Genomic DNA, 27,933 nt, shown 5'->3' on the forward strand with positions numbered 1-27,933 from the left:
TACTCGAAGTCTAAAGTGAACTTATAACCACTGTCCTCCCCCTCAGACGTGATGGTGTGGTCCAATGAGCGAGTGATGTGCTGGGTGCAGTCTATAGGTCTCAAAGAGTTTGCTGACAACCTATTAGAAAGCGGCGTGCACGGGTCCCTGCTGGCGCTAGATGACACCTTTGACTACACTGACTTGGCCCTCCTGCTTCAGATACCCAATCAGAACACACAGGTACCCAACAGCACACCAAACTCGATGTAGAGAAACGTCCCTTGTCCTCATGTTTGACTCTTAAATTACATAAATTATGATTTTGTTTGTTAATCTCTCTCAGGCGAGGCAGGTCCTGGAGAAGGAGTACAATACTCTCATCTCGATGGGAACAGAGAGGAGGCCCGATGAGGTACAACAAAGCAGACTCACCTCCTTGACTACGTTTATTTTACTTGACACATTTCCTTCCCTTTGTAAAATATAAGGCATGATTTTTCTTTCATTTTTATAATAGTAAAGTGAAATATCTCTCTTTCCTAGAGAGAGAGCTTTCATGGAAGCAGTGCGTGCATCACATTGTTACTGAGAGTGGTTCAGCTGTGTTTACACCACTGCTAATTGCTTAGTTACAGCATCTAGGATGAGAAACTGCTCCGTCAAATAGTGCTCTGTTAAACCCCACTAATACATAATGATAAGTCTGCACTGTCCACCCTGTTATTTTTAGTCACTGGTGTTATTTCTTCGCCTCTGCAGGATGGCACCAAAACATTCACACGGTCCCCATCATGGAGGAAGATGTTCAGGGAGAAGGACCTCCGCGGCGTGACCTCCGACTCCTCAGAAACATTACCTGCCAACTTCCGTGCCTCCGCCATCGCGACGTCCTCCGTCACCCTGAGAAAAGTCCAGAGCGAAGGTGAGGAGATGTAGGAACAATGCTAACAAGGTTTTTTTTAAAACGTTTGGGAGAGGAAAAACAATGTGCGTTATGACAAAGAGGCGAAAGAAGAGAAATGCTTCAATGAAAAAACCTGAGACACAGAAATTCCTTCAGTAGTGGTTATGAGAAGTCAACAAGATTTTAATAGCACACTGCAATATTGTCTCAGTCAGTACCTGTTGTAAATCCACCATTTACGACTTAGAAATGAGGATTGTGTTATGTTATTTTTAACATTTAGAACAGTGGTTCTCAACCTTTTTGAGGCGCAACCCCCGAGAAAATCAAGTTGGTGCTTGCGACGCCCCTACCCCCGTTACATGCGGAGCACCTCCAAAACGAAAAAAGGGACCACAGTTTTCCCAACTAGGTCCCTCTTCGTGCATTTTACTGTCCAGTTGTTTAAAATGTCCCAGCCGACAGAAAGTCAGGGTGTTATTTCCCAAGCTTGTTGGGAGCTCGGGGCTCTGTTGGAGCCGCAGGCGCCTCAGTCGGTGCTGCTGTCGGACTTTCAGATGACCCACTTTGAGACACCTCCTGGTGGCCCGAGTCTTGAGCTGGAACACTTTTTCGCTATTTTTTTTTTAGTCCAATCATGACTCATGTGCACACATACTTTGACTCCCACGCTGAATAAAATCTATTCCAAGCCACATTATATCACTGGCACAGGTGTTGTAATGTAAAAAAAAAACACTCTAAAATGTGTTATTTCATTTAAAGTATGTTTATTTTATTTTTTCTCCACAACCATCTGGCGACCCATCCCGAAATCATCTCAAGACCCCCTCGGGGGTCACGACCCCAAGGTTAAGAACCACTGGTCTGGAAAGAGTTAAGAACTGATTCTCCAGCATTTTGAGTTGAACAAACACTGCTTTGGGAAAATTACACCCAGACAGAGACAACAGATAAACATGATGTTGCAAAAAGGACAGCAGGATTTAAAATGTTTCTATTAGGGCCACTTAAACCCTCCATAAAAGGCCGGTCTTTTAGATATGAGGAAATACAGAAATTCCTCCACAGGCAGTTTCATCACCTTAGTAAACCAACCAATTCCAACCAGTAAGAAAAGAACATCTTTAGCGGCACAGAGCTTAAATTCATTAGTTAGCTAGCTAGCAACAGCATTGTTCATTTTTTAGACCTCAGTTGTTTGGCCACTTTTTAACATTAAAATCAAAGGAATATTAAAAGGACCTTACAATCCCAGCAGCCCTTTAGCTTAGCTTAGCCTAGCTTAGCGCAAAAGCAAGAGAAAGGGGGAAACGGTTAGCAATACTGGCTCATGTTACCTTTGTAAGAGGCCGGGCTAGCTTTTTGTGCTAAGCTAAGCTAACATTAGCTGGCAAAAGCCCTCAGACTTAGATATTATTAGCTTTTCAAACATGCTGTTTTATATATACAAAGGTGCGATTTCCTCAAAAAGATATGGCCTTTCATGAGCAAATACCGATAGTTTTCCCAACAGTAGTTACAAACAAAGAAGCCTGTTGATTTGTTGCATGAATATGAGCCTTTTAAATCTAGCATTTTCTAACCTACGTTTATTAATATCTAATTTGAACTACTGCACAGATTTAGGTTTGTTTGTTTCACACCTCCACAGTGACTTATTTTCACGATTACTACCTTTTTTCTCTGTGTCAGTAAACTCTGGTCCGAGAGGAGAGTCGGCGTCCGTGAGAACATATTCCTGCTAAAAGACAAGCACACCAGGTGAGAGAAGCACCCTCACTGACGATTATAATCTGCAGCTAAAAATAGCATGTGTGAAGTGATATCAAGCATCTCATCTCAACAGGAGCTACTGCGGCTCTAAGTGTGTTTTATTCCGTGTTTTCCAGAACCCCTCCTCCATCTTTAACCAAGGAAAAAAAAAAAAATTTTTGAAGAAAAAAAAAAAACGAGGATCAAAATCAAAAATGGACACTAGAAGATGACCAACGACATTCGAGACAGACGTCTCGAAGAATCAAAGACACTGAGTGAATGATTTGTGAAAAGATGATAAAATAATGCGTGAATGTCTGTTTATCCATCTCTCTCTCTCTCTCTCTCTCTCTCTTGCTCTCTCTCTCACTCCATCTTTCATCCATAGTTGTGGCATGATGCTGTTTGACTCTGTAGAAAGTGGCCTGTAGAAAGTGACCATCGCCTATCGTGAATACATCTTCTGTTTTTTGAGTGTGAGATGGCACTATTGACACAATGAATTTATAGTTTTTTTCAAATTGGAGAATGCATTCCTGTTCAGATCAAAAGAACAACACCCCCAACACATACTGATGATAGAACATACTCCGCCTAGTAACAACAAAAAAAGAGTCGGGTTCGGGGCGCGGGAGCTTTAATGACAGAGTTAACGTGTACACAGGGGAATTAAACGTATGTTCTTAAGCCATAACAGACATGAGATGCACAAATGTGAATAGGATAGACAATGAGACAATTAGCAAAGTGCTTTTATGACAAAATCCTGCTCAAACCGGATTAAAAAAATGAGTTAAGCATTTGTGTTAATATGCATGCCAAAATCAACCATTTTAGAGTGAACGTCATGATATCAATCATCTAATGATGTGGACGCTTGGGGACTTTGTAAAATGTGTGTATTTTATTTTTATCATTTTTTATGATAACTGCTATTGTATGTATGTATGTATGTATGTACAGTATGTATGTGTGTGTATTAAACTGTACGTTCATTTCATACTTAGTTTTAAGACTGACTGTAATTTCATTTTAAGGTTGAAAAAGGAAATATGTTTTAAATTATGGACATTTAAGATTATGCTACTTGTATGTGTACATTTTGAGAAAAAAAAACAAATTGTGTTATGATTTAAATTCATATTATTGGAGAGTAGTGATGATAATTGAATATAATATGATGATAATAATAATAATGATACTGATTGTAAAAGCTGTAATTAAAAAACATACCTGTAAAATGCTGCTGAAGGAGTTCTTTGCAGTTTCACCTCAAACTGACGGAAGATCTCAGGTAAGTGGCGAATGGAGCTGTCAGTCATGCTTGGTTTATTGTCAAAGGTGAATTTCAGCTTGTGCAGTAAGAAAGGAGGGTAAAACCTGTGAAGTACAGAGCGATCAGGTAAAAGGTGAGGAGGGGTAAACAGAGAGGGAGGGCGATTTACGATTAAACTTTACATGTAAATATTACACATTAAAGCTCCTGTGAGGAACTTTCAGTTTGTGTTGATTTTGGCGCCCCCTGTGGACAAAGCCGTACCTCTCATCTCTTTGCTGGTTTTGTCCTGTTCATGCTTAAGTGGTGTTTTTTAACAAAAAATCTCTCCCTGCTTTCTTAAACAGTCATATGTATCACTCACTTTAAATTTCTGCCGCGTAAAATGTAAACAAAGGCAGCGTGCAGTTAATCGCTTCGTGTGACATCTACCCCCCGCCAGCTGTTCCAGGTATTAAAAATAACTATATAGAAAAAATCTTTCTTGTCGCTGATGGGTTGGTTTGCCTTCGTAGCTCATATAGAGTGATTAGAATTAATTTCAGTCTGTTTCATAACCAGATAAAAACTCCTCACAGGAGCTTTAAATAGATTTGGATGCAGCCATGTTTCTCTAAGAGCAAAATGTTCTGCATGTTTTTGCTCAGTAAAGGGTTAACGTGATCACCACAGGACGAGAGTTCAGCCAAAACAGGAAGAGGACACACCAGTGCCATTTACATATGGCGGAGGATAAAAATAGCTCAGGTGTTTGTTTGTTAACAGGTGATGAATAAGTGAAGTATATTTATTTGTATTTTCTTTTGTTGTTATTTTGCGACATATATGACTTTTTTTTTGTTTTTTTTTAATTTTTATAGTCATAATTTATTTATAAAATCCCTTCAGCTCATAAAAATGATGTATCGGTCAGGAACGACTCTGCTTTATAAGCCGGCTCCTTTAAATGAACGATTCTTTGTTTTGTTTATCAATTATTGTCATTTTACAAGACAGAATAACGACAATAATGAATGATCCTGTTACTTGTACGCTAAATACGATCACATTAAGAAACCAAGCTTAACATAGTTTAATATTAGATGATGGATTAAGTACTGTATTTAACCCTGAGGGGAAATTAGATTTTAATAGTGGCTGTAGGTTTGGCATGTGCAGATGTGTTGTACAGCCTGATTGAAGTAGGTAGGAAAGACCTCCTGTATCTCTCTGTGGAACAGCGGGGATGGAGGACTGTTATGGAGAGGGTGGAAGTCATTGTCCAAAATAGTCACGAGTGTCTCCGGTATTCTGGCCTCAACCACCTCTTCCAGTCTGACGAGCTGCAGGCCCAAAACAGACTCAGCCTTCTTTATGAGTTTTTTTCATTTAATCTGTTTGCGTCCAAGCACACAACAGCAAAGAAGATTGTGCTCGCATCAACAGACTGGTAAAACCTGTGCGCCATTTTGCTGCAGTGTTAAAGGACTTAATAAATCCAAAATGTTGAAAAGTTATGTAACTCGGGAAACTATATAGTATAGTACAGCAATGAATACATGATATGGGCACACATACTATTCATAGGTTTAGCATTGATCAATTTGGCTGGATTATAAAACCCAGAAGTGGTATTAAATGAAGATCAGTTTGGGCGCCATAGGAGCCGGTTGCTAAACTGAGCCAAATAATCTACCTCACTTAAAAGAGCTGTAATTCCCATCACTGTTTTAAAATAATTTCTCTTTACTTCACCATAAACTTGCACTTTTACATGACCATATTTCACACAATGATGCTGGCTGAGTCACATTTATAACATATTTATACAAAACGTGGAGTTTGTTTTATTTTACAAGCTGAATACGACAGTGCTTAGTCAATATTATTGGATGGATGATAATGATAAGACTACAATGAATACAACACAAACAGACAAACTTTCAACTCTAGGAAGCCTGTTTGAGACAGTTTCATTATCAAAATCAAAAATAAACAGTTTCTTTTCTGCAGACCACTTTCCTCACAATCCTAAAGGCGCATCTGGCCATATTTTAAGGACAAAAAACAACCATATAACAGGGCTTACGTTAGCATACAACCACTTTGAAGCTAACTTTACCGTAAGCTAGGAAATTGCTGAATGTTACCATTACATTTTGAGAGCATTATAAAATATGATAAGATTGGCCATATTTCAAGTTATGTAACAGCTAATGTTAGCATACAGCCACTTCCTAGCTAATATTTCCATTAGCTAGTTAGTGGCTTAATGCTAACATAATGCAATAGAGATATAAGATGCGATATGATAGGTCATATTTCAAGTTAAACAACATATTTGTGACCCATTAGCTACCAGCTTACAACAGCTACTGTTAACATTCAGCCACTTCCTAGCTACTATTTCCATAGGAAGTGACTTAATGCTAAAACAATACAGTGATACAGATGTGATAGGCCATATTCCAAATTCAGTTAGCTAGGAAGTGGCTTAATGCTAACCTTACAATGCAATAGGCATAAGATGGGATAGGATAGGCCATATTTTAAGTTAAACAACATATTTGTGACCCATGAGCTACCAGCTTATAACAGCTAATGGTAGCATTCAGCCACTTCCTAGCTAATATTTCCTTTAGCTAGGAAGTGGCTTTACACTAACATTACAGTTTGATAGCATTATAAGATGCAATATTCAAGTTAAAAGAACATATTTGGTAACTCTTTAGCTACCGAGAGCCTTATCGCTAGTGTTACACTTTTACAGTTAAAATTATTAGGAAAAGAGGTCATTCCTAGCTTAGCCTACTGTTAACCCAGAAGCCCAACATCCCTCCAGAGTTGCAGCTATTGTCAATTCTGTTGCTGATCAATCTGGAATTCCCACATTTGTACAACTTTAAAACTTTAAACCGTAGTAGTAATCAGGGCCCACCCCGATGATGACATCAGAGGAACATGACGGCCATGTGAATAGTCTTTTAAGCTGTCTTACATGATCCACACATAATAATGGCCACAATAATTGATGTGATATGAGACTGTTAACACTATGGAGGCTTACTGATGTATGACATTTTTTTCTCAGAATATTCAAATGGCAGTGTAACATTTAAATGTAACATTTAATGACTTCATGTAGCTTGAGGCTCTGTTTTGACAAGTAAGTAAGTAAGAAACTATGCCACTTTGGATTAAGTGACCTTTCAAGTAGCATCACAATGAAATGATTCAAGTGTTAAAGCACTCTGAAGAGGTAGTAAAGTATCCCGATCATGCACCTTGTTTCCTAACTCGTGCTGACGTACAGCCTCTCTTGTGACTGCACAGCTGCAGACACATAAACACTTGTCCTCTGCTTGGAAGTCCCACTCCTTCCCTCCTTCTCAAACACACACACACACATGTTCACATGAGATAAACACCATAAAACATCACTTGTAATTGTTTGTTGTAATTTATTAGCCAGATGACGACACGTTTGTCTGACATGTCTTTGCTGTGGTGCAATGTGTATATTTTTGAAGTGGAGGCTTCAATGGAAAATGACGTGTTTTTCATGGGTTACAAAGCAAATTTATAGATATTTGTAAGCGTGAGACAAAATTGGTGTCCTATTGACCCAAAACATTTTTTTTTATTAAAAAAAAGGTAAATCAGAAGCGCTGATAAAATAGAAACAGGCTAAGTAAGGATATTTCTTTTCGTGTTTCGTGTTATATGATTAAACAAGATATACATTTTCACAAATTCTAAATACAATAATACCTTGTTATCAGAGATAGGGACTCGAGTTTCAGACTTGGACTTGAGTCGCACACAAATGTGATTTGACACTTGACATGGACTTTCCCCTCAAAGACTTGAGACTCAACTCTGACTTGAGATTTGGGACTCCTGCACAGTCTTTGTATTTTCAGCGCATTAAGGGCCTGATCAGACAGAGGCGCACCGCACTGCCTTTTTTGTTGAAGCCTACGGTTAAAAAAAGAGCAGCTCGCTGCACCTTTTACTTTAACTAAGGCAACCACCGAATGATTAGCTGTCATTAACCTAATCGTTATATTGTAAACTGACCCGCCTCTCCTTTCATCTGACTGGAAGCTTAAACTCAAAGCTTTTCTGCTTTGAGTTTAAGTTTTTTCAACTCGAGGCGCTCAGAGCGTTTCTTTAAAAACACGAGGCGCACAGAGCGGAAAAATGCAAGGCGCTCTGCAACGCCAAAGCAGCGCGCAAAAAGCGTCCCTCTCATTGAAAACAAGTATGAAAAGCCGCCCCAAGCTGCTAAAACACATTCTGTCTGATCGGGCCCTAACATTACCAGCTCGATGTAATGTCCTCCCATCATGCATAACCTTCCGCATCTGGTGTGGGAGCGACCACACGTCACAGATGACACCATGACTAGCATATCACCTGCAGCTGCTACAGCGCCATTACTATTTAACATTTGTCATATCTTTTGGCTTAAATAACTTTAGATGGAGCCTAAACAAGAGAATCACCAAATGCAACATCATATACCATATGAAACTTTATCATGCGCCTGAAAACGCACCCAGATAGTTCAGTCAAGTTAGCAAACATGTTAAGGTTAGCTTGCTACTAACGTTAGCTTTGTGGGAGGTTAACTTTTAGATTGCCGTTTGCTGAATTATATATCCTAAAAAGATGAGTGTTTGCCTGCTATGACTATAAAATGTATCTACGCTCTGCTGCCACCATCTGCTGGCTAATGCTGTTAAACCAAGAGAAATACTATGCTAATTAACGTCAGCTAAAGGCTGGTTTAGGTTACAGCTTTATTGTTGACCATGTAACGTTAACGTTACTGGCTTATTAGGTTACCAGTACACTATGTTTAAGAGGCTAGAGGGATTTGTCATTAGAACCCAGTGTAATTATACAATACTCTAACTCTTATAGTTAATGTTGCATGCCAAATAATGGTAGGAATATTTTCCTGAGTAATGTTAGTCTATATCCATTTCAGCCATCCTCTTTATAGTCAGAAAAAAAGAGATAGCCTGGCTATGGTGTCTCTACCGCTTTCCTGTGGATTTTATTTTATTACTATTTATTAAAACTATAAGAGACTTGACTTGGACTTGCCCCTCAAAGACTAGTGACTTGACTTGGACTTACAAAAAGTGATTTGTGACCATCTCTTCCTATTATACTATAATCTACGCTGAATGATTAAAAATAACTTGCCTAAAGAGGGTAAAAACAGACACTGTAGGAAACACAACATCAATATTTATCTATTTCTTAAGTGTCACTTGGCTAAGAAAAGTTTTATCCCACCTGAACTTTTACTTACTGTAACAGACCCGGAAGAGGCCCATACATAGAGTGTAAACAGAGGTCTTCCTCTCAGCGTTAAATCACGGTTTAATTATGTAGAAATGTCTGACTCATATGTTACTCTCCTGGGTCATGGGACCTCCCTCTCCTAACCCCTTTAAAAGGACCCAAAACATGCTCATGTTTAGGATTTGATTGAAAAGAACTCGCTCGAGTACAACGACGAATATTTCTAATTTATTAATTTATATATTTATTTTCTAATTATTCCTTTTTATCTGCTTTTTTGGGGGGAAATGTTTCTGTTTCAACACACCTCGATCTCGTACCTGTCTGCCTTCCTCTTGATCATCTCACTCCCTTCCTCTCTGTCATTTTATCTCCCTGACTCCAGCCCGCTTTTAAACTTGAATGATCAAGTCAGAGAGGTGCACCTCTACACAGGTATTTATAATCCTTTTATTTTGGTATTTCTGTAATGTCTTTAATGCAGAGAATGGAATAAAATCTTCATTATGCTGATTTCTTTCTGCTTTTTGCAGACAATCACAGAAGAGGGGTGTATCTGCAGATGAGCCTGGATGGGAGAGTTTCAGGAAGTGACACTCAGACTCTTTACAGTGAGTATTTTACTCATAAATCAATACCAGACGGCATATTTGGGCCCAGTTAATACCCAAAGTACTTGTAAATAAGATACATATATTTCTGTGTCTTTGTTTCCAGGTGTGATGGAGCTGAAATCAATCAAACCAGGTGATACAATCATCAAAGGACGCACGTCGTCTCTGTTCCTCTGTGTGGACAGTGAAGGCCACTTAAGAGGACAGGTACAGCAAGCAAAGAAACTTTAACATCCTAAATGCTGTCCTTAAAATCCTTCACTGACAGTTTACTCATGTTGTCACTTTCAGAGGCAGTACGCAGAGGCCGACTGCAGCTTCAGAGAGCTGCTCCTGGCAGATGGATACACTCGTTTCTTCTCCTCGCACCATGGAGTCCCGGTGTCTCTGGCATCCAAACAATCCCCAGACCGACTCGCCGTCCCCTTCACTCGGTTCCTACCGTTCAGGAATACTTTGGCAGAGGAGAGTGAGTTTCAACAGCCACCAAACAATGAGGGGCATGTCAACGTGGACTCTGATGATCCTCTTGGAATGGGTCTAAACACTGTGGGCAGTCCTCAGTTCTCCATGGACAAGTAGAGAGCAGATCTGAAACTGTGTGTGACTTCTAAAAATGTTTATTTTATTGACCTGATTCAACCTGAAGACTTGATTTTTGTTGTGAGACGAGTAGCTAAGTTATTTTTGGTTCTCAACATGTTTTATGAGAGCATTTTAATTAACTTATTTATTTATTGGATGTATGTAAGTATGTTTAATGGTTATTTAAATGATGAAGAATTTTGTACAGCTGAAGAAGTAAGAAATGGTCAACTTGATTGTGATATGTGAACATTATTTGACTGAAAAATGTTTTTATGAATGGAAATAAAGATTTCTTAAATTACATCGTTGTTTGTCCAAGTCTGTGAAGCAACGGTTTAGCTAACTGAAGAAAAAATACAAACTGTTATGATATAAATGAGCAGATTGAGACAAACTCCTGCTGAACAAGTAAGGAAAAGTAGTGCTTATTGTGAAAGCAGGAGCGCCCTCTAGTGGACGAATGAGTATAAAGTAGGCCAAGTGGCCTCGACCCTTGTGTTTATGGGCTCTGGTGATCCTTTGAGTTTCCTGTGTTTGGGTTAGGACTAAGTTTAGCTGTCCTACAGTATATATGACGTATACACTGTGCACGTATTATACTAATAACATTTTCTTACAATGTGTAATGCATTCTGTAAATCCCACTGTTCTGGGCCTCTGCCATAATTGACTTCATTGTTTATTCAAAGATTGTACAGTTATGTGCAGGTAGTAGGAGGGGAAGTATTTACTGGAACAAGGGCCTTAAGACAGATGCTTTTGTATCTGTTAAACATCAGTTGGAAGTTGTACACTGCATGGAATTAAACTAGCAGGGTCACTGACTTGTACAGTAGTTTGCTGGTAGTTAAACTACATTCATATTTGCATATGAAGTCAAGTAGTTAAATGACCGTTTTGCTATTTCTAAATGTAAGTAATAAATAACTGAAAATAGAGAACAAGTTGGGGTCATGAAAGGAGATAAAGGTGCAAGTACATTTTTTTCTTTACAGTTTTAGTTGTAGTCAGATAATATTTAAATGTGTTTCTTATTTAATTTGGGCAATTTGATTCAAACTGATTTGACACCTTGATCTTTGAATTGGGTTCACAACTTTTGATTCAGTCAAAACTAAAACAGCATTTCTCAAGCTGCATATTTCGCCAATACTGCCATTCATGCCTGTCATTTAAATTCTGCTTTTTATTTCTTCTGTATCTTGTCTCGGCTTGGGAAGTGGAGGGGGGTTAGTTCCTTTCCTGCCCTTGAGCAGGGCACCGAAAGTGCAGCCCCCTCACTCTGACATCTCTCCTTTAATGCATGTCCATAGGGTCCTGTTTGTACATAAGTGCATTTCGGGCCATTTTGTGTGTAGCATGTTTGTAATGGCAGAGTGAAAAAATTGAATTTCCCCTCAGGGATTATTAAAGTATGTCTTCTTCTTCTTCTTGACTTTATTGCAATGTGGAAAACCTCAATAGTTTTTAAGGCTTAAATTAAAGTTTGAGAATAAAAAAAGCATGTTTTTGACATAAAATTTACATCAACGACATTTTCTTCATTTTTTTTAGAAGGACATATGTGGTAGGACATGTGGGAAATACTAGTTTAGTTGTAACATATAAAAATTCTAACAACATTCATATCAGACAACAGACTGTTTGCTTGTTGCCTCTGTGCTGCTTCACAGACTGACATTCCTTCATTAGTCAGGGATCACGTTTAACTATTTATTTGGCTATTAAGCTAACACCAATTATACAAACTAACACATTATTCAAGCACTTTATACTTCCACTGTAACTCCAGCGCACATACCTTCCAGAGGTCATCACAGTGCTGCGTGGAAAGTCTTGTGTGTTCCAGTGAAATGGAGAGCAATGTTATAGGAAGCTTATAACAGCTTAGTGGCTGTGGAAAAGGTCAGTCACTGCCATGCTAACGTGAGACACGGATTAGCCGTGGGGAACTAAATGTTTTGCTAAGAGGTACAACAGCCTCAGCAGTAAAAGATTATTGTGTTGGTGTAGTTTGTGTCCTTTCAGTGGCACTTTTCCCTCCATAATTAAACAACAGGCATAAATAAATCAGCTTCTTTTAAGAAATTAATAAAATATAATCTTTATTAAAAACACAGAGTGCAGGATTGAGCAGGTAAATACAGAGCTGTTGCCATAGCATCAAAACTCCCCTCTGTGACACTGTGCATCAGGTAACAGAGTTGTATTACAGCCTGATAAAGGTCATGTCGGTCGCTTCAGGTCACATAAGCCAAAACTACACAAATGTGAACTTTGTACATAACTTACAGAAGAATGTAAAGAATGAGGGGTTCGGTTTACGAGAAGATCCGAGTCCGCCCGCAGTGACAGCGACACTTCTTCTACTGCTGCTTGAGTTTTGATGAGACCTGACATCTATGTTGGCGATAATCTATCTGCTTCAAACATTAAGCCACAAAGTGACGGTACTAAGACATCAGAGTTTCAAGGCACAGAACAGACAATCAGGAAGTCATTTTTTCATCTCAAACACAAGCTGATAGCATCAATAAATAACAGCTTATATTATATTTATGTCATGACCCTGAGAATAAAAAACTCACCGTCTTTTTATGCATTTTTTTAAAGCTATACTTTATTTTAAAAAATGGCTATATTTACGGTTTTATTTCTTCCACTTGCTCTCGGCGTCTTTCCTTTTTCTTCAAGACCTGCACACTTATGAACTCTCATCCTGCTTTGTCATTCACTCTTGTCTTTTTTTCCTTTGTTAGATGTTAAAAATTACACTTGAGTAACCAGTGCTTCCCTCAGATACATGTTTCCTCCTCTGAACTCTGCGCTCTGCCCCGCACACAGTCCACCCAGCAGAGTCCCGTTCAAAGGGTTGCAGATGCCTTCAATTGCATAATAATCTCCCTCCGGATCCCTCTCCCCTTCATCTATTTCTCCCCCCTCGGGCTCCTCGTCCTCCAACATGTCTGTCTGGATGTGGCTGTACTCGGTTTGATCCACACACTCCGTCTCTCGGTGGTAGAAGTAGCTAAAGTTGGACACTATGACCGGCACTGGTAGCGAGATTGTTAGCACACCGGCAATGGCGCACATGGAGCCTACTAGCTTCCCCCACACTGTTTCTGGGTACATGTCGCCGTAGCCCACTGTTGTCATTGTGACCACAGCCCACCAAAAGGCATGTGGTATGCTAATAAAGGCTGTGTTGGTGTGGTCAGCCTCAGCAAAGTAAATGGCGCTAGAGAAGAGGATGACCCCAATAAACAGGAAGAAGATTAGCAGGCCTAGCTCGCGCATGCTAGCCCTCAGAGTCTGACCGAGGATCTGGAGGCCTTTAGAGTGACGGGACAGCTTAAAGATCCTGAACACCCTCACTAACCTGATGACTCTGATGATGGCCAAAGACGTGGCCGGAGAGGCGTCGTTGTCCTTAGCCAGCTCTGTTCCCAGAGTGACAAAGTAAGGCAAGATGGCGCTGAAGTCGATGATGTTCATGACGTCCTTGAAGAACTGCGTCTTGCTCGGACAGCTGACTAAGCGCATGAAGAGCTCGAAGGAGAACCAGCAGATGCACATGGTCTCCACCAGGAAGAAGGGGTCGTGGAAAACGCTGTGTGGAGGAGGCATGTTCTCAGAGACGTTTTTGGCCAGGGAGTGGTACTTGTAGAAGTATTCCTAAAGTGAAGGAGACAGATAGAAGAAGTATCACCATCACCAAAATGAAACAGACAAGACAATTATTGGTGTAATTTTTCTAACAGTCCTTCAAACTACAAATATTGTCACCTTCACAACATTTTGGATAATATTTCTACATGCTTACTTTAGAGAGTTAGCTGAGCTAATCAATGCTGTACCACTCTTGAGTCACGAAGTATGAAGCTGAAACCAGCAGCCTTTTAGCTAAGCATAGCACAAAGAAAACAGAGGGAATAGCTAGCTTGGCTCTATCAAAACGTTACAAAACTCACCAAATAGAATCTCAAAAGCTCCAAAACCCTAATTGCTAGTTTAATTTGTACATAAAAAATAAATAACTGGAAAGAACGAAATAAAATGTATAAGTAAACTAGTGATTTTAGAGGAGAGCTAGCAAGCTTTTCCCCCAAATTACTAGCATTAGCTAAGCTATCAAGCTAGTGGCTTCAGCTACATATTTACCGTCAATTAGAAGTTGTATGCTACATGAAATTAAGCTAGCAGGCTAACTGGATTGTACAGTAGCTTGCCGGTAGTTAAATTGCATTCATATTTGCAAAGGGATTCAGGTAGTTAAATTACCTTTGTGCTATTTTATGTGTAGTTAGCGACTGAAACTAGAGAGCAATTTGGGGCCATGAAAGGAGATAAAGGAGCACATTTTTTTCCCTCTGTTTTAGTCAAATTATAGTAAATACAGATTTGTTAACTAGAAAAATAATGAACTTCTTTCAGTGTGAAGTAATTGGTAGCTAGCAAAGCTAGCAACGTAGCTTCTCCGACTACTTATCTAAATGTAGGGCCATCATTCAAAAATATAAATGTCATTTAACAAGCTACTACTTGGTGTTCTAATAAACTACATCGAGCTTTAGTATGTGTCCACTATCTCATTGGTTCCCACATTAGAGAACATCATAAAAGCGTTTGACATCTGTGGTTCTACATTTCAATCATAGCTGCACCTATCTCCTTTTCAGTCCACCTGTCTCTCCATCTTCCGTGTCAGTTACACTCAAGCACTGGATAGTTGCATTTGACACATAACGTTAAGTTTAAAAGTGTGAAAACGGATGACACGGATATAAAGGGATCAGTTTAGTATGCTGTAATGGTCAGTGTGTAATATATAAAGTTTCAGCGTAGTTTAAATAAACCTGGAGTATTCCTTTTGACTTTCAGTAGCAGGTCAGTGACAGTGTTTATTACTAAAGGTGGACATCTATGTGTTGATCTGCTCCAAGGGCTCTCCTTAGACTAAATATAACCCCGTGAGATCTCTGAAGAGAAACATGAGAGCGTCTCCTGCACCGCTCCTCATCCATCTCCACCTTCGTCGCTATCCCATGTCCCTGTGGCCTCTGCAGCCGTGTAACATTGCCAATGCGGTTCAGTGGGCCTGCCGCAGACTTGGACAGGAGTGAGTTACAGTAGTTTTCCTGGCAGTCCGGCCCCCCCTACCCCCTTGTGCAGAGACAGCCTGGCCTAGCAAAGCAGTCCTGGAGGAATGTGTTAACATGACCCGACGTATGCTCCTCGTCCTATGAGACCTTTAGGTCTCCGGTTCTAAACCACCGGAAGGCTTTAGCTCACCTTTGTGTTTGTGTTTGGTCACTTGTGTGACCTTTTATTAACACACCTCAACCTGTCTTTACTTTCCCTGCTTTTATTTGTATTCAAAGCCCCCACCCGCTGCTCCATGTACCCTTTAGCACTTCCTGAATCTGAGTGTATCAAATTTAACAGCCGACTAAAATAATCACACCATAAGCTCCTCTCAGCCTCTCTCTCTTTGGTCTGCTTCCAGACATATTGGCAAACGCTTATCCCCATGTCAGTGTTTTTCCTTTTAACACACTGTAGTACTCACCAAGTGTGTGTTTACCTAAACACCTGCTTCCCATGATATCAGGTTTCCATCTGAGAGCGGCTGTCACATCCGATACAAGACCTCGTACCCGAGTGGTTTTATTTGGACTTTGTGGATATCTTTCATAGTTTTGCTATTAATAGTTTATTTATAACATTATTACATTAAGCCTAATCTGACTCTATGTGTTACATAACCACACATCAGCTGGATTATTATCTTTGTTCATGGCACATTGTCTCTGAACATACAGTTAAAGGAGGAAGTCACACCTGGAAAAAGCCACTCAAAGTCAGTCAAAGCTGGTGTTCTCTGTAATCAATAGAATTAATAATATTTTAAATTGGTGCCCTAGCTGTGGAGAAAGTTGTACAAACAGCACCCATTCTACATTCCTACAACACCCAGCGTGCATTGCGCCCCTCCCTCTGAAAGAAACGGCCCAGAGAGAGAGTTTTCACTGCAGCCAATGGCTCAGAGCGGTACAGAATCTGATCTACGACAAGAATATACCGTCGGAACGTCTAAAAAATCTTCGTGTCTGCAGTCTACATTTCAAACCTGACGATTTTGAACGAGACATGACATCGGAGGCAGGCGTCCTAGATTGAGGAAGTGTGGTTTAGCAAGCTCCCCTGACGGAGGTTTTCCAGAATTCATTGGAGAAGCAGATAACGTCCTCCAAAGGCACAGAGCCAAAATGCATTTTTTTTTCTTACCATTATTGCATTAGCTCCCCATAATAACATGATAGGAATATTGAAAATCAGCAAACTGGCCCTTTAAGTTTTGCTTACTTTCTTTGCAACATCTTACATACTCCTGTTCAAACTATACAGCTCTTTTCATAAACCAAATAGGCATTTTGAATCTATTTCATATAATATCTATTTGTTTTATTTTATTCTCTTTAAGTTTCTCGATAGTAGGAGTACTGCTGTTTACTTTGTTTTGTATTTGTTCCTATTTTTCACTCATAAACAACTAGACAAATTCATCATTTACGGAAACCTACTTGACAATAAACCCCAATCCTGATTCTGGTCAACGTTTAAAAAAAATTGAATTAATTGGTGTGACATTGAACACGAAAACATGATTAAAAACACATACACAGGATTGAGTGGTAGGGTTATTTGACACGAGACACAGCCCTCTCATATCCAGCCTACATAAATGCCTTTAAGGTCAATAAATGTTTGATAGGTTTGGAGGAAACCTTCTTCTTAAGGCCATTCTTAAAGAAATTTGGAAAGCTTAAAAAAAGCCTCAACCCTCTATCAAGCTTTTTATATAATCTTCAGTCCAAAGAAAAGACTGCTAAACTTTGAACCTACCTCTCGCGCCTCTTTCTCATTCCTGAAGTCTGGCAGTGTCTCCAGGCAGAAGATGAGGATGGACACCACAATCACCATAACACTGATGATGGCGATGATCCTTGCGCCCGACGAGGACTCCGGGTGCTCAAACAGCATCCACACTTTTTTCTGGACTTCGTTGGAAGGCAGCAGCCTCTCCTCCTCCTTGGGGAACCCTTCGTCCTCCTTGAAGCGGTTCATGATCTCCTCCCCCAGCTCGTAGAACATCAGCTCGTCCATGAAGATGTCCAGCGGGATGTTCGCAGGCCTCCGAAGCCTCCCGCCTGACTGGTAAAAATACAGAATGGCATCAAAGCAGGCTCGATTCCGGTCCAGGAAGAGCTCGTTTCTAAGGGGGTCAAAGTACCGCGACCTCCGCCTGGGGTCGCCGAGCAAGGAGTCAGGGAATTGGGCTAAAGTGCGAAGCTGAGTCTCATATCGCATCCCTGAGACGTTGATGGCCAGTCTTTCACTCAGCGCCCATCCGTTCCTCCACAGAGAGCCAGAACGCCGGCTCTCTTTCTTCTTCTCTTTCTCGTTCCCCTTTATCTCCTTCTCTCCTTTTTCCTCGCAGTTCAGCTGGTTCTTCAGCTGCTTGTCTTTCTCTCCATCGCTCTCTTTCCGTTTCTCTCCTCTCTCGTCGTCCTGGGGGTCACTGCTGTCCATCCCGGTGTGTGTGCCAGGCCAGGGTGCGAAACAAACCGCTCTCCTGAGGATGTGTAGAAGAACTGGACTTATAGCAAACCCCGTCTGAAAGCAGAGTGAGAGTTTGTGGTTTTCAGATGATAAGCAGCACAGGTGGTGTTAGAAGAAATGGCTTATAGGGAAGTAAATATCAACAGAAGATGTATAAAACCAGCCAGAAATTTGCCATTGAAACGTTGATTGTGTATTTCAGAGTTGACAAACAACAAGCAATGTTAGCACCCGGCTAGTGAGATGAAAGCGTGTACTCACTATGTGTAAAACAGCTGTTGACAGAGGCTAATGGCCAGATGAATAATCACATTGTTCGTCTCCTGTGACTCATCAGGTTGCCTGTCTTTCTCTCTGTCATCATGTCCGTCTGTCATATAAACAAAGTCCTTGTTTGGCCTTTGTGGTCCACCTTCAGTCCGGCTAAACTCTCCGACCAGGTCGTACACAAACTGCACTTCCAGTTGTTTGCTCAGGGAACATCCACGATCTCGTCCGGTTCCCTCGCTGCCTCACGTTGTCTGTCTTAAAAATTTTTAGGGAATGCTGTCCTGTTGAAATTCAATCTCTGTTAGAGCCCTGCTACCCCTCCCTGTCCTTTCCCTCCATTTTAGCTATGGGGCAAGACAACCTTCAACCTTCCTATCAAATGTCACCTCCGCCTGGCACCACATGCACGGTGTAACCATCTCTAACAAGCATGGTGCTCTGACTGACAGAGGCCCCTCACCATTCATTAGCTGCATAGTATTTGATTTAAATGTGTATTATTTAATTAAAAAAATAACTTAAAGCAATAAAGAAAAGAACTTACACTTAATAGATTATTCTTTCAACATAAGGAGCAAATATTTAATGCTAGATTACTATCTTTAATTGCGTATTTTTCTCAATTATTTGTTAATAAATTGGATAAACTGACATTGTTTTAAATAGTTATAGGGGACTTACATGATAGTTTGGTGTATGGTGGTAATTTATACTTTGGCCTTTATCTGGCACTTCTTTTGATTTCCCAAACAATTTTATGTAATATGTCATCTAAATATATACCATCGCAAACCCATAAAACATGACACAGCATAATAAAAAATAAATAAAGTATCAACAGTTACGTGTACAAAACTTGTAATAAAGTAAGATACAAACATTATTATTATATGAAATTATTCACTTTTTGTCTACCAATTCTTTACATAGAGATTGAGTTGGTTTTTCCCATATTGTTTTTAGTATCAGCAAAAAGTTTGCAAAGTTATCAAATCAAACAGAACGCATGCAAAATGCTGTTGTGTGTCATTAATTTGCAATCCATCCATCAATCAATAGTCACTTTACCTGAGGCCACGAGTAAAGCATGTATTAGCCTGTATAATAAATTAATCATAGAGCCTACCAAAATATGTAACACATTTTTACCCTCAATTTGTAACGAGGTAAACTCCGATTTTTGACTACGTAAAAGTAGCCAATCAGAGTGCACATGTGACTTGATTAACAACCTTTTTATCCAATAGAACACCGGCAGTTACCCGTATCCTTGGAAGCAAACCCGCGATGCTTCTTGGTACTTTTTACAACTTATGCTAGATAACAGTGTAAGCTAGCTGTCTGAAAGTTTTTATTTGGGCGCCCTGAAAGCAGAGTTCAGTGGTGTTTGGCAGTTGGGAGTTATTTTGGTTGTTTCATTAAAGAAAATAATATAGCAAACAATAAGTTATGAAGGGTATTTGTTTGTTTGACTTTAAGGGAGAAAGCACCAGAAGCTAATTGACATTTGTGGTATGCTAACATCTCCTTAATTCTTGTATTAACTTGTGGTTTAATATACTATACCTTTGAATTTGTGTGTAACTGTTTGAAAGGAAGCTATAAGCACTGTGTAAGCTACTAACGTAACCATATAATTATTGTATATGTCTTTTTTTTGCCATTGTAGCACTTTAAGTGTTGTAATTTTAGCATTACAGCAGCTGTTGTCCAGCTGTGCAGTAAATTGTCATCCAGAGAAGGCTAAGAGAAGTAATAGCAGCTAAGTCAGAAAATAGTAGGAAAAGAAGTAATTGTATAGTTTAAGCTGTTAAAACTGAAAATAAGGTGTATGTTGCTTCATGGGTAGCAAATATTTTAATAGTAAATTAGTAAATGTTTCATCTTTTTATTAATTGTAACCCAGCAAGGTTATCATTTTTAGCTAATGCATTTCTCTCATTTACTTCTAATGTCCCCCTTGGAGACGATGCTTTGAGTTCAAAGAAAAAAAAGTGGACCCCTGTCTGTCTTCCCTTCACCATCACCTCAAAACAACATGCTTCAACAGGAACAACACCTTCCACCTCGTTGAACTGAATTTCAGGTACTGTTAATCATGTAGATAGTTGTCTTAGCTAATCAGGTGTTGTATGTACAGGCAGATAAAATTAATTCCTTCATATACCATATTCTTCATTAGGCTAGACAAAAAGGCTAGTCCACTAAAAATATTCACCTTAAATACTGTGAATATGTTATAATCTGAGCTGTTTTTTAAATTAGATATGTACAACAACAAGGGCCCAACAAGAGTCTTGTCACATTGCATTGCACTTTCTTGTTATAATAACAGCAATGATAACAATAAGAAATACCAACAAACATTTTTACAAATTTAAGATATTGCATGGAGAGGTTTTGTTTTTTTAACTTAAGGCTGATACTGCCACATTTTAGTTAATTTTTGCAGATCAAACACACACAAAAAATGACACCAACAAAACAAAAAAAACCCCACACTTAATAGAGATTTAATCATGTGATCAAATTGATTTACTCTCCCTAATAGTCAATGGTCCTCATCTATCTGAATCTACCAGAGCAGACACTACCGAGTATCACCACCAGAGGGAGGTGACGTTTTGGCACAAAGAAGAAAAACTGAATTAGGGCCTCTGCAGACGTTTCTTCATAGCTGCCTTCACTCACAGAATAAATACACTGCTCACTGGGCTGCTACGTTACACTCCTATTTGATCACACATCAAGTCATCAGATTATATAAGTCAGACTGCTTACTATGAATCTGATGACCCTGTGTGTAAAGATGTCCAAAAAGGCAATTAGCTCAAGGACACATATACAGATTTTGAGGAAAAATAAATCAATATGCAATTATTAAGTATTAATTAAATTTACTGAGGGATTCATGTAGTTAATTTTGGTGTAAATGATAAGGAAAATAAACCTCATATAAATGTAGTGATATTCTCAGCATCATAATCTAGATTAATGTCATACTGTTACAGAGCAGCTTTAAGTTCCTTTGCTTCCATGCAGCGTTGCAGTGCAATCATAAGACATCGTGACTCCCATACGATGGCTGCACATACCACCACAGATCCATTAGCAGGTAGAACAGTGTGAAACAGACAGTGGGTATCCATAAGTAGAAAATAGGTGACTCATCACACCACATTACTATTACTCACCATATGGTCCTTACACCAGCTTCTGGCTCTGTGCCCCTATCACGGATACCTGCAATTACCCAAGTCAATTTGTGCCATTATGAAGGTGTAAAGCTTCAAGTAGCTTCCACTTATGTTCATATTCAATCAAAACTGACCTGATTTTTGAAACATTAAATATCATTAAAGATTGTCACATGGCATCTTGTTCTTAAACTAACCTTCCCTGTATTATTCAGATTCAGTTGCTACAGAATTCAATGTTTCAATTTGTCCACTTAGCTCGCTCCTGCTGTTGGCTCCTCTATAAAAAAATCTGTTAGGTCTATGAACAGAATAATCGTAAGAAATATTACAGAGCATTATGACATGTTGGTGTCTGATTTCACGGATATTACAAGTGTAAGTTACAGCTATTTGATATCAGCATGTAATGTAAGGAAAGCACAACCTACATCACCTCATTCTCAAATATCATGACACAGTTACAGTTGACCTCAAAATTATGGATTACCATTACAGTAAAAGACAGGTCCTTATTTTAGAAGCCTAAAGTGGCTTCATGCTACAGTCACCGGCTAAAAAAGAAGCTTGACGCTCGGACCTTGACCGGAAATGCTGGCATCAAAATCCACCATGTTCTGTGACTTCCACAAATTGAATGTGTCATCCTTCAGTTTCTTTAAATCTTAAAAACTTTTTGTCCTCACTTCAAGTCAGATTAGATCAATCACTGTATCGTGGGATCCTGCTCCCGACAGGCGTGTGAACAGTGTTAAATGTGACAGTCGGTGCGGAGTGCTATAAAGTCAGAATGCACAGGAGCACATTAACGTTACACAAACTGACACGCCAGTGATGTCACTTTTTCATTTATTTTAAGTTCATTTCAATGATTTGAAGCAGTTTTAACGTCTCTGAAAAAGCATCTCATGACTGTTAGTCAGTTATTCATTCAAGCTGCTATGGAGATTTGTTCACATTAGGTCGCATTGACATTCATACATTTTAAGTCTCAATAGTAGAAATATGTTCAATTATGACACTTTATTGATATGTTTCTATTTTTTCTTCAAAATATAAAAAGATAGATCATGAACATTCCATTGAAATATACTTTATACAGTTTTTGATGAGTTGTTCTTTGTGTTCCAACATTTCAAAAATAAAATCCGGCAGATACTCCAGTGACCACCTCCTCCCCCCATTCACTCTCCTACTAAGACCGCAGTACAATGGACTAGTACCCAAGTCTGTTTTATACAATTTGATGGCATGTAAATGAACACATCTTTTATCTTTGGAATGCTTACGTGGATGCGTGTTAGTCTGTTAGATTTATTCATGTTTATGTATATAAGATGTTTATATGATGTATGTAAGTATGTATACAAGATTAGATTCATGTATATTTGTGTGACTTCTGTGGTGTTTGTCACATTATTTCTGATTAAAATAACATATATATGTAAAAATCTATTAAGTATGTTAACATTAACTCTTAAACAACTCTGGTCTTATAGCTTTGTAAAATAAAATATTTTTTTGTTAGTATGATTGCCAAGTCGCTTTATGGAGTGCCATAAAGCCACTGCACATGTGTGTTGCAATCATCTGAACTGATGACAGAACGTCTGTGTCTCAGGGAGAATACAGTAAGTGTCATTCAGTGGCATTCATGGTGCAGATTGCATACAGTGTCCTCAATGTTAAAAACAGAAAACATATTCAACTGAAACAGGCACATAAAGAAAATAAACTGGATGTCATAGACGACATGTCATCCAAGGACCACATAGTCCCTTCCACACACCTGGAGAGGACATGTCATAGTATCATCACAACATGTAGTAGCAGTTAACTAAACAGTAACAGTGCACCTACTGACTATATAAAGCATTTTGTTCTTTTGGTTACTGTGTGTGAAATCTTTAACATTTTGTAACAGATTGCAAACTTTAGAAAAGAAAACAGACTTAGCACTCTCAACATTGTAACTCATTCTGTTCAACATGACTAAATCAAATGGCAGTATTATGCAATAGAAAAAGGAAAGACATCTTTTTCAGCCTGGTTTTGGCAGAGCAGTCACAATGTAGAGAATGAACAAAAATGGCAAACTGAACGGTGAAAAAAAAAACACGAGGAAAGAAAAGGGACGTGAAAACATAAACGGCTGGCTGAGGCACAGCGCTTTTGCAAAGTGTGCACACCGTTTCTAGAAGTTTACCTCTGAAATATTCATAAGCATCTTTGTGACCATCGAAGCCATAGCTGCTTAATGCCTTCCGAAATGGGAACTGAAACAAGGAATTATTAAAAGACGAGGGACCATAACAAATCCATTGGACTGTTTTCGGGAATAGAAGTTCTATAACCTGTAAAACCTTAAATAGTCAATATAACACCACTGAGTCTCTATTATTCTGCTGAACCTCCATTTGCAATGTACTAGGAATGGACAGAGGACCATTCAGCTGCCTGAGCTTAACCCTGGACCAGCAGGGCCTGAAACTCACTTTGAATACCGAACCAAGGTTGAGGTGCCTGGAGAACACTCAACTTTTTTTAAGCAACATTTTTTATTTTACATCAATCTCCCCTCGGTGGACACTGGTCATCCTCTCTTTCTTGCAACACTTAAAGTACTTCACTGACATCATTTTGGAAGCTCTGGGTCTCTTTGTTTGGTGCTCACATGACTGTGTCGTGTGCGGTAATGAGCTGCCAACTAGCCAGCTGGATGACTTAACTCGATGGGTAATGACGGATGCAAGGACCTGACCATCTAAAAAAAACGAAGACGAGCTACCTCTACACACTCATGCTGACACCGTGAGTGTGAGTAGTTTTCAGTTGCCTCTCGGAGGAAGACGTTTCTGCTCTACGACACGGCACAGTGTTCATAGTTATCAAGACTGGATTCATGACAAACAATGATAGGACGCTAAGGGGATATGTCAAGACTCTGCTCCCCCCTTCGAGAGATTATCAAGTCATAATGCATGCGTTTTTTTACACATCACTGTGAGGTGTTCACATTATCGTTGTCTAATATATACTAAAATTTATTATGTTAGAAAGGAAATAGCAAACACCTACATCCACACAAACCACCGACACACCTGAGTCCTTTAGACCACACACAAACTTTGGAATGGCAGTTGGTTCCATGCAAACCTGAAATCTCTCTTGATTGTTCGCCAATATCGTATATTTCATAGCCTGTTATTGATCTTTATTGGATAACCTGCACTTGTACTCATATTTTTCTACTCAGGACGAGCGGAACAGAACTGCCTATCCCAGCACAATCCTGCCATCGGACATCCAATTCATTAACGAATCTCTTAAACACTGAGGAGTTGAAGATACTCTCGAGGTTCTCCGTTTGCCCTGCTACAATCATGTGACAACTTTTGTTTTATTGCCAAAGAAAAAAAAAGCAAACTATGAGTACTAATCAAGCAGTCAAAGTTGGGGTATGGAGAGCTGTTGTTTTAGAACTGCTGCTTGTTGCTGCTGCTGCTACGGTAGTTGTGCAAATGATTCAAGGAGGAAACATAGACTTTTTGATTAACAACAAATAGCCTTTGCGCAAATCCTTTAGATTGGCAAAGTCTTGAATGATCGCTGTTGATTGAATGGTTAGAAATTATACTGCTGGATGCGTAACAAAGTAAAACTATGGCAGCGGCCGAAAACACTTGAATGAGGAATGTAGGGCAGTAGTAGCAGAGAGATTTCATCAAACAAAACATAGTTCAGGGTGTACTTTGCAAACATACATGTTTCAATATTCACATTTTTTTTTTAACTTTTCAAAACAAAATATAGCTCTTCTCTTTCATTATAATCTTTTTTTTAAAACATTAATTGCATATAACATTTTTTTAATTCATTTTATATATACTTTTTTGTATCTCTAGCACCCTTGTCTTCAACTAAGGGCTTGCAGAAAAGACAGTCATGCAAAGTAGTCATGCTGGTAAACAAAGTTACAAAAATGCATTATCTTTTTTTTTCAATTTGTTTATCTCAGCGTCCCTTCTTTTGTCCAGTGTCTTTGTAGGCAAGAGTCTGTCATTGCTCATCGTCTTCCAAAAAACATTTTCCCAGTGCTTGTGGGGAAAACGACTTTGCCCACCCTCCATGACAAAATATTCACTTCCCATCTTTTTACCAGGACTTTGACTCCATTTCATGATGCCAAATTTTCTATTAACATTTGCATGTGATTTTTTTATTTTTTATTCTTTCTTCTTTCCATTCTGGACCTTTTCTGCACAGAAACTTCCTCTGAAGAAATGGATAGTTGATTTGTTTATCAAAATATAGATTTGTTCTCTTTGTACACTTCCACACTTGCTCTACTCGTGGTCCATTTCTTCTCATTTCCCCCTTTGCCTAAGGGCTCCCCTGATGGGCCACCTTTGTCCCAGGATCGACTTGCCTGTGAAGCTAGTCGTTGGCAGCAACAGGGACAAGAGAGAGATGGGGCAGTATGCGTCTGGGAATTCTTGTGCCGATTCTGGCAGTGACGGCCTTTGTGTTAGGGGAAAGTTTATCTGATTGGTCCCTTTCAAACTAACAGAACCTCCAGCTAATGGGCAGTTTTATGCAACTTAAGTGTTCTCGTGGTTGGAATGTCTTTTTTGTTGTAACTTAGGCAGTACAATATCCGTTGATATTGAGGAAAGGCTGACAATCAACTGTCAGACTTTTATTTAGTCTCATTGGTCAGTCTTTTTGCTCCTCATGACTGAGCACGGAGTCAGTCAGACATGGGGGAGATCTTAAATGTGCATATAGGAATGACGTTACTGGCAGTGAAAAGACTACGTTCTTTTAAAGGAATGACTTTTAACTGAACCAAGGCAACGGCCAGCATATGGGTGAGTACAAACCTCATCCTAAATGGAATAGTTCCCCTGGTCTACTATACATTACAGAAGGTCATTTAGCAAGTGCATGCTACAGGACCTTTGGTATCCCACGTGGATTTTAAGGGCAAGCCCAAGTCAGTACATAAGAGATAAAGATAGGTCTTTTTCCACCATTTTCTTATGGTGAATGTTTCAGGTGAGTCTAAATGTAGGCTTAGTGCTATACACGACCTGTTTGAGCTGATGCTACATGTGCTTCATTTGTTCAACGTCATAGTTAGTGCTGTTTTTGATTATCTCAGTATTTGTGAAGAGGGCAGTGTTTCAGACTGATAAAAGCTAATGGAAGACATAAGTTCAGTGGCAAACATGCTTTGTAAGAGCTAAACTTGAATAGGGGATCTTAGTATGCAAGTTGTAAAATACTGTGCAATCGGTATTGATTTCATTCGCACTGTTTGAATTCAGTGCATCTTTTTTTTTGGAATGTCAAGTGTTTAAGGAGTAAGACCGATCCTTTGTCTCTCATGTACTCATTAAGTTTTTCCTCACTTAAAAGGAACCCAAGAGGAAAGTGACATCTAAAAGATCCTTTGAATGCATAAATTCCCCTCTTTTCGAACTGTTGATGGATTAAGTCAAGTGATTTCCCAGCCAACAAATGCTACAATATGTTAGCAGAGATGCTACATTGTTCATTCAGTCCTCTGTGAAGACAAGTGGTTTTTTTTCGGAAACTTGTGAAGTTGCTCAGTTGTTCAGCACTGTGGATGGTACTGAGTTGGTCATCATACAAGATGGCGAGTATAATGTTGTCAGAGATATGTCATCTGGAATGTGTAATCAGGAGTCCTTTTCTCTCCAAAAGTGTGTCAGTGCAATGCTCAGTCAGTTTGCCGAAAAAAAGGGAAAAAAAAGGTCTGTCAGACAGTTGTCAAAAATGTGGGAGTTCCAAGAGGCTGCTTTGGTAACAACGTGAGGAGCAGACCGTATGATTTTTTTAAATTCATGATTAACATCTGGTCTCTCTCTTGTCACCCCAAAGATCTCCATTAAACCGTCCATCCGGGTCACACCGGTCTCTTACGTAGCTCCCGCCGCAAATTTGTGTTTACTGCTTACTGCATCCTCGTTAGAAAGAAGGCGAATGCTAGAAACTTAACACTGTGAAGACAAAAACAGAGAGCCATTATTATTAAGTTCACATAGAATAAACATTTCTTGTAAGACATCATCAGTAAAATTGAAAACATGTAACATTACGAGTAACTACTTCTATCTAGATTGGTTCATAGAAGTGTTCAACTAATACAAACCAATCTTGGTCATAAATTAAATACTTTTCTTCAGCTTATTTTTTGGAATTAGCCAATAACATTTGATTTCATAACACAGTTTCATAGTGTTAGTAATATCATGTACAATAGGGAAGTAATCAGGGATTACCATTACCTGAAAACGGCTGGTTAACTGTGCATGTCAGAATGAAGTACACAAATTTAAAATGTAATGACAAAACTAGTACAACTACAAAAACATCTCAAATATACAGAGAGAAAGT

At 39.2% G+C, this 27,933-nt stretch overlaps 4 protein-coding genes across 5 annotated transcripts in view; 2 read left to right on the plus strand and 2 right to left on the minus strand.

Annotated features, from left to right (window-relative positions):
* The window catches only part of LOC138593822 (liprin-alpha-3-like), a 29,849-nt gene extending 26,199 nt beyond the window's left edge, over positions 1–3,650 (plus strand). Inside the window, exons 28-32 of the mRNA XM_069664905.1 lie at positions 47–222; positions 326–394; positions 742–904; positions 2,582–2,650; positions 2,779–3,650. Of these exons, the coding sequence (XP_069521006.1) occupies positions 47–222; positions 326–394; positions 742–904; positions 2,582–2,634 (461 nt within the window). The 3' untranslated portion in view covers positions 2,635–2,650; positions 2,779–3,650. The remainder of the gene's footprint in view (positions 1–46; positions 223–325; positions 395–741; positions 905–2,581; positions 2,651–2,778) is intronic.
* A 5,855-nt stretch (positions 3,651–9,505) lies between these two features.
* On the plus strand, positions 9,506–10,414 carry fgf21 (fibroblast growth factor 21). The gene is made up of 4 exons (XM_069664907.1): positions 9,506–9,653; positions 9,752–9,829; positions 9,936–10,039; positions 10,124–10,414. The coding sequence occupies exons 1-4, from the start codon at positions 9,506–9,508 to the stop codon at positions 10,412–10,414; spliced, it is 621 nt and encodes a 206-aa protein (XP_069521008.1).
* A 2,202-nt stretch (positions 10,415–12,616) lies between these two features.
* On the minus strand, positions 12,617–18,322 carry LOC138593824 (potassium voltage-gated channel subfamily A member 7-like). The gene is made up of 3 exons (XM_069664906.1): positions 18,305–18,322; positions 17,327–18,097; positions 12,617–14,095 (listed from the first exon to the last, which is right to left on the minus strand). The coding sequence occupies exons 2-3, from the start codon at positions 18,011–18,013 to the stop codon at positions 13,190–13,192; spliced, it is 1,593 nt and encodes a 530-aa protein (XP_069521007.1). The 5' UTR covers positions 18,014–18,097; positions 18,305–18,322; the 3' UTR covers positions 12,617–13,189.
* A 4,020-nt stretch (positions 18,323–22,342) lies between these two features.
* Positions 22,343–27,933, minus strand: part of LOC138593189 (voltage-gated potassium channel KCNC1-like) — a 51,065-nt gene continuing 45,474 nt past the window's right edge. For both annotated transcript variants that reach the window (XM_069664086.1, XM_069664085.1), the window contains one exon: positions 22,343–27,536. In XM_069664086.1, coding sequence (XP_069520187.1) covers positions 27,523–27,536 — 14 coding nt within the window. In that variant the 3' untranslated portion in view covers positions 22,343–27,522. The remainder of the gene's footprint in view (positions 27,537–27,933) is intronic.

This window comes from Semicossyphus pulcher, unplaced genomic scaffold, assembly GCF_022749685.1.
Source record: "Semicossyphus pulcher isolate SPU_LCO1_2020_fin unplaced genomic scaffold, fSemPul1.0.p SCAF_16, whole genome shotgun sequence".
Taxonomy (NCBI): Eukaryota; Metazoa; Chordata; class Actinopteri; order Labriformes; family Labridae; genus Semicossyphus; species Semicossyphus pulcher.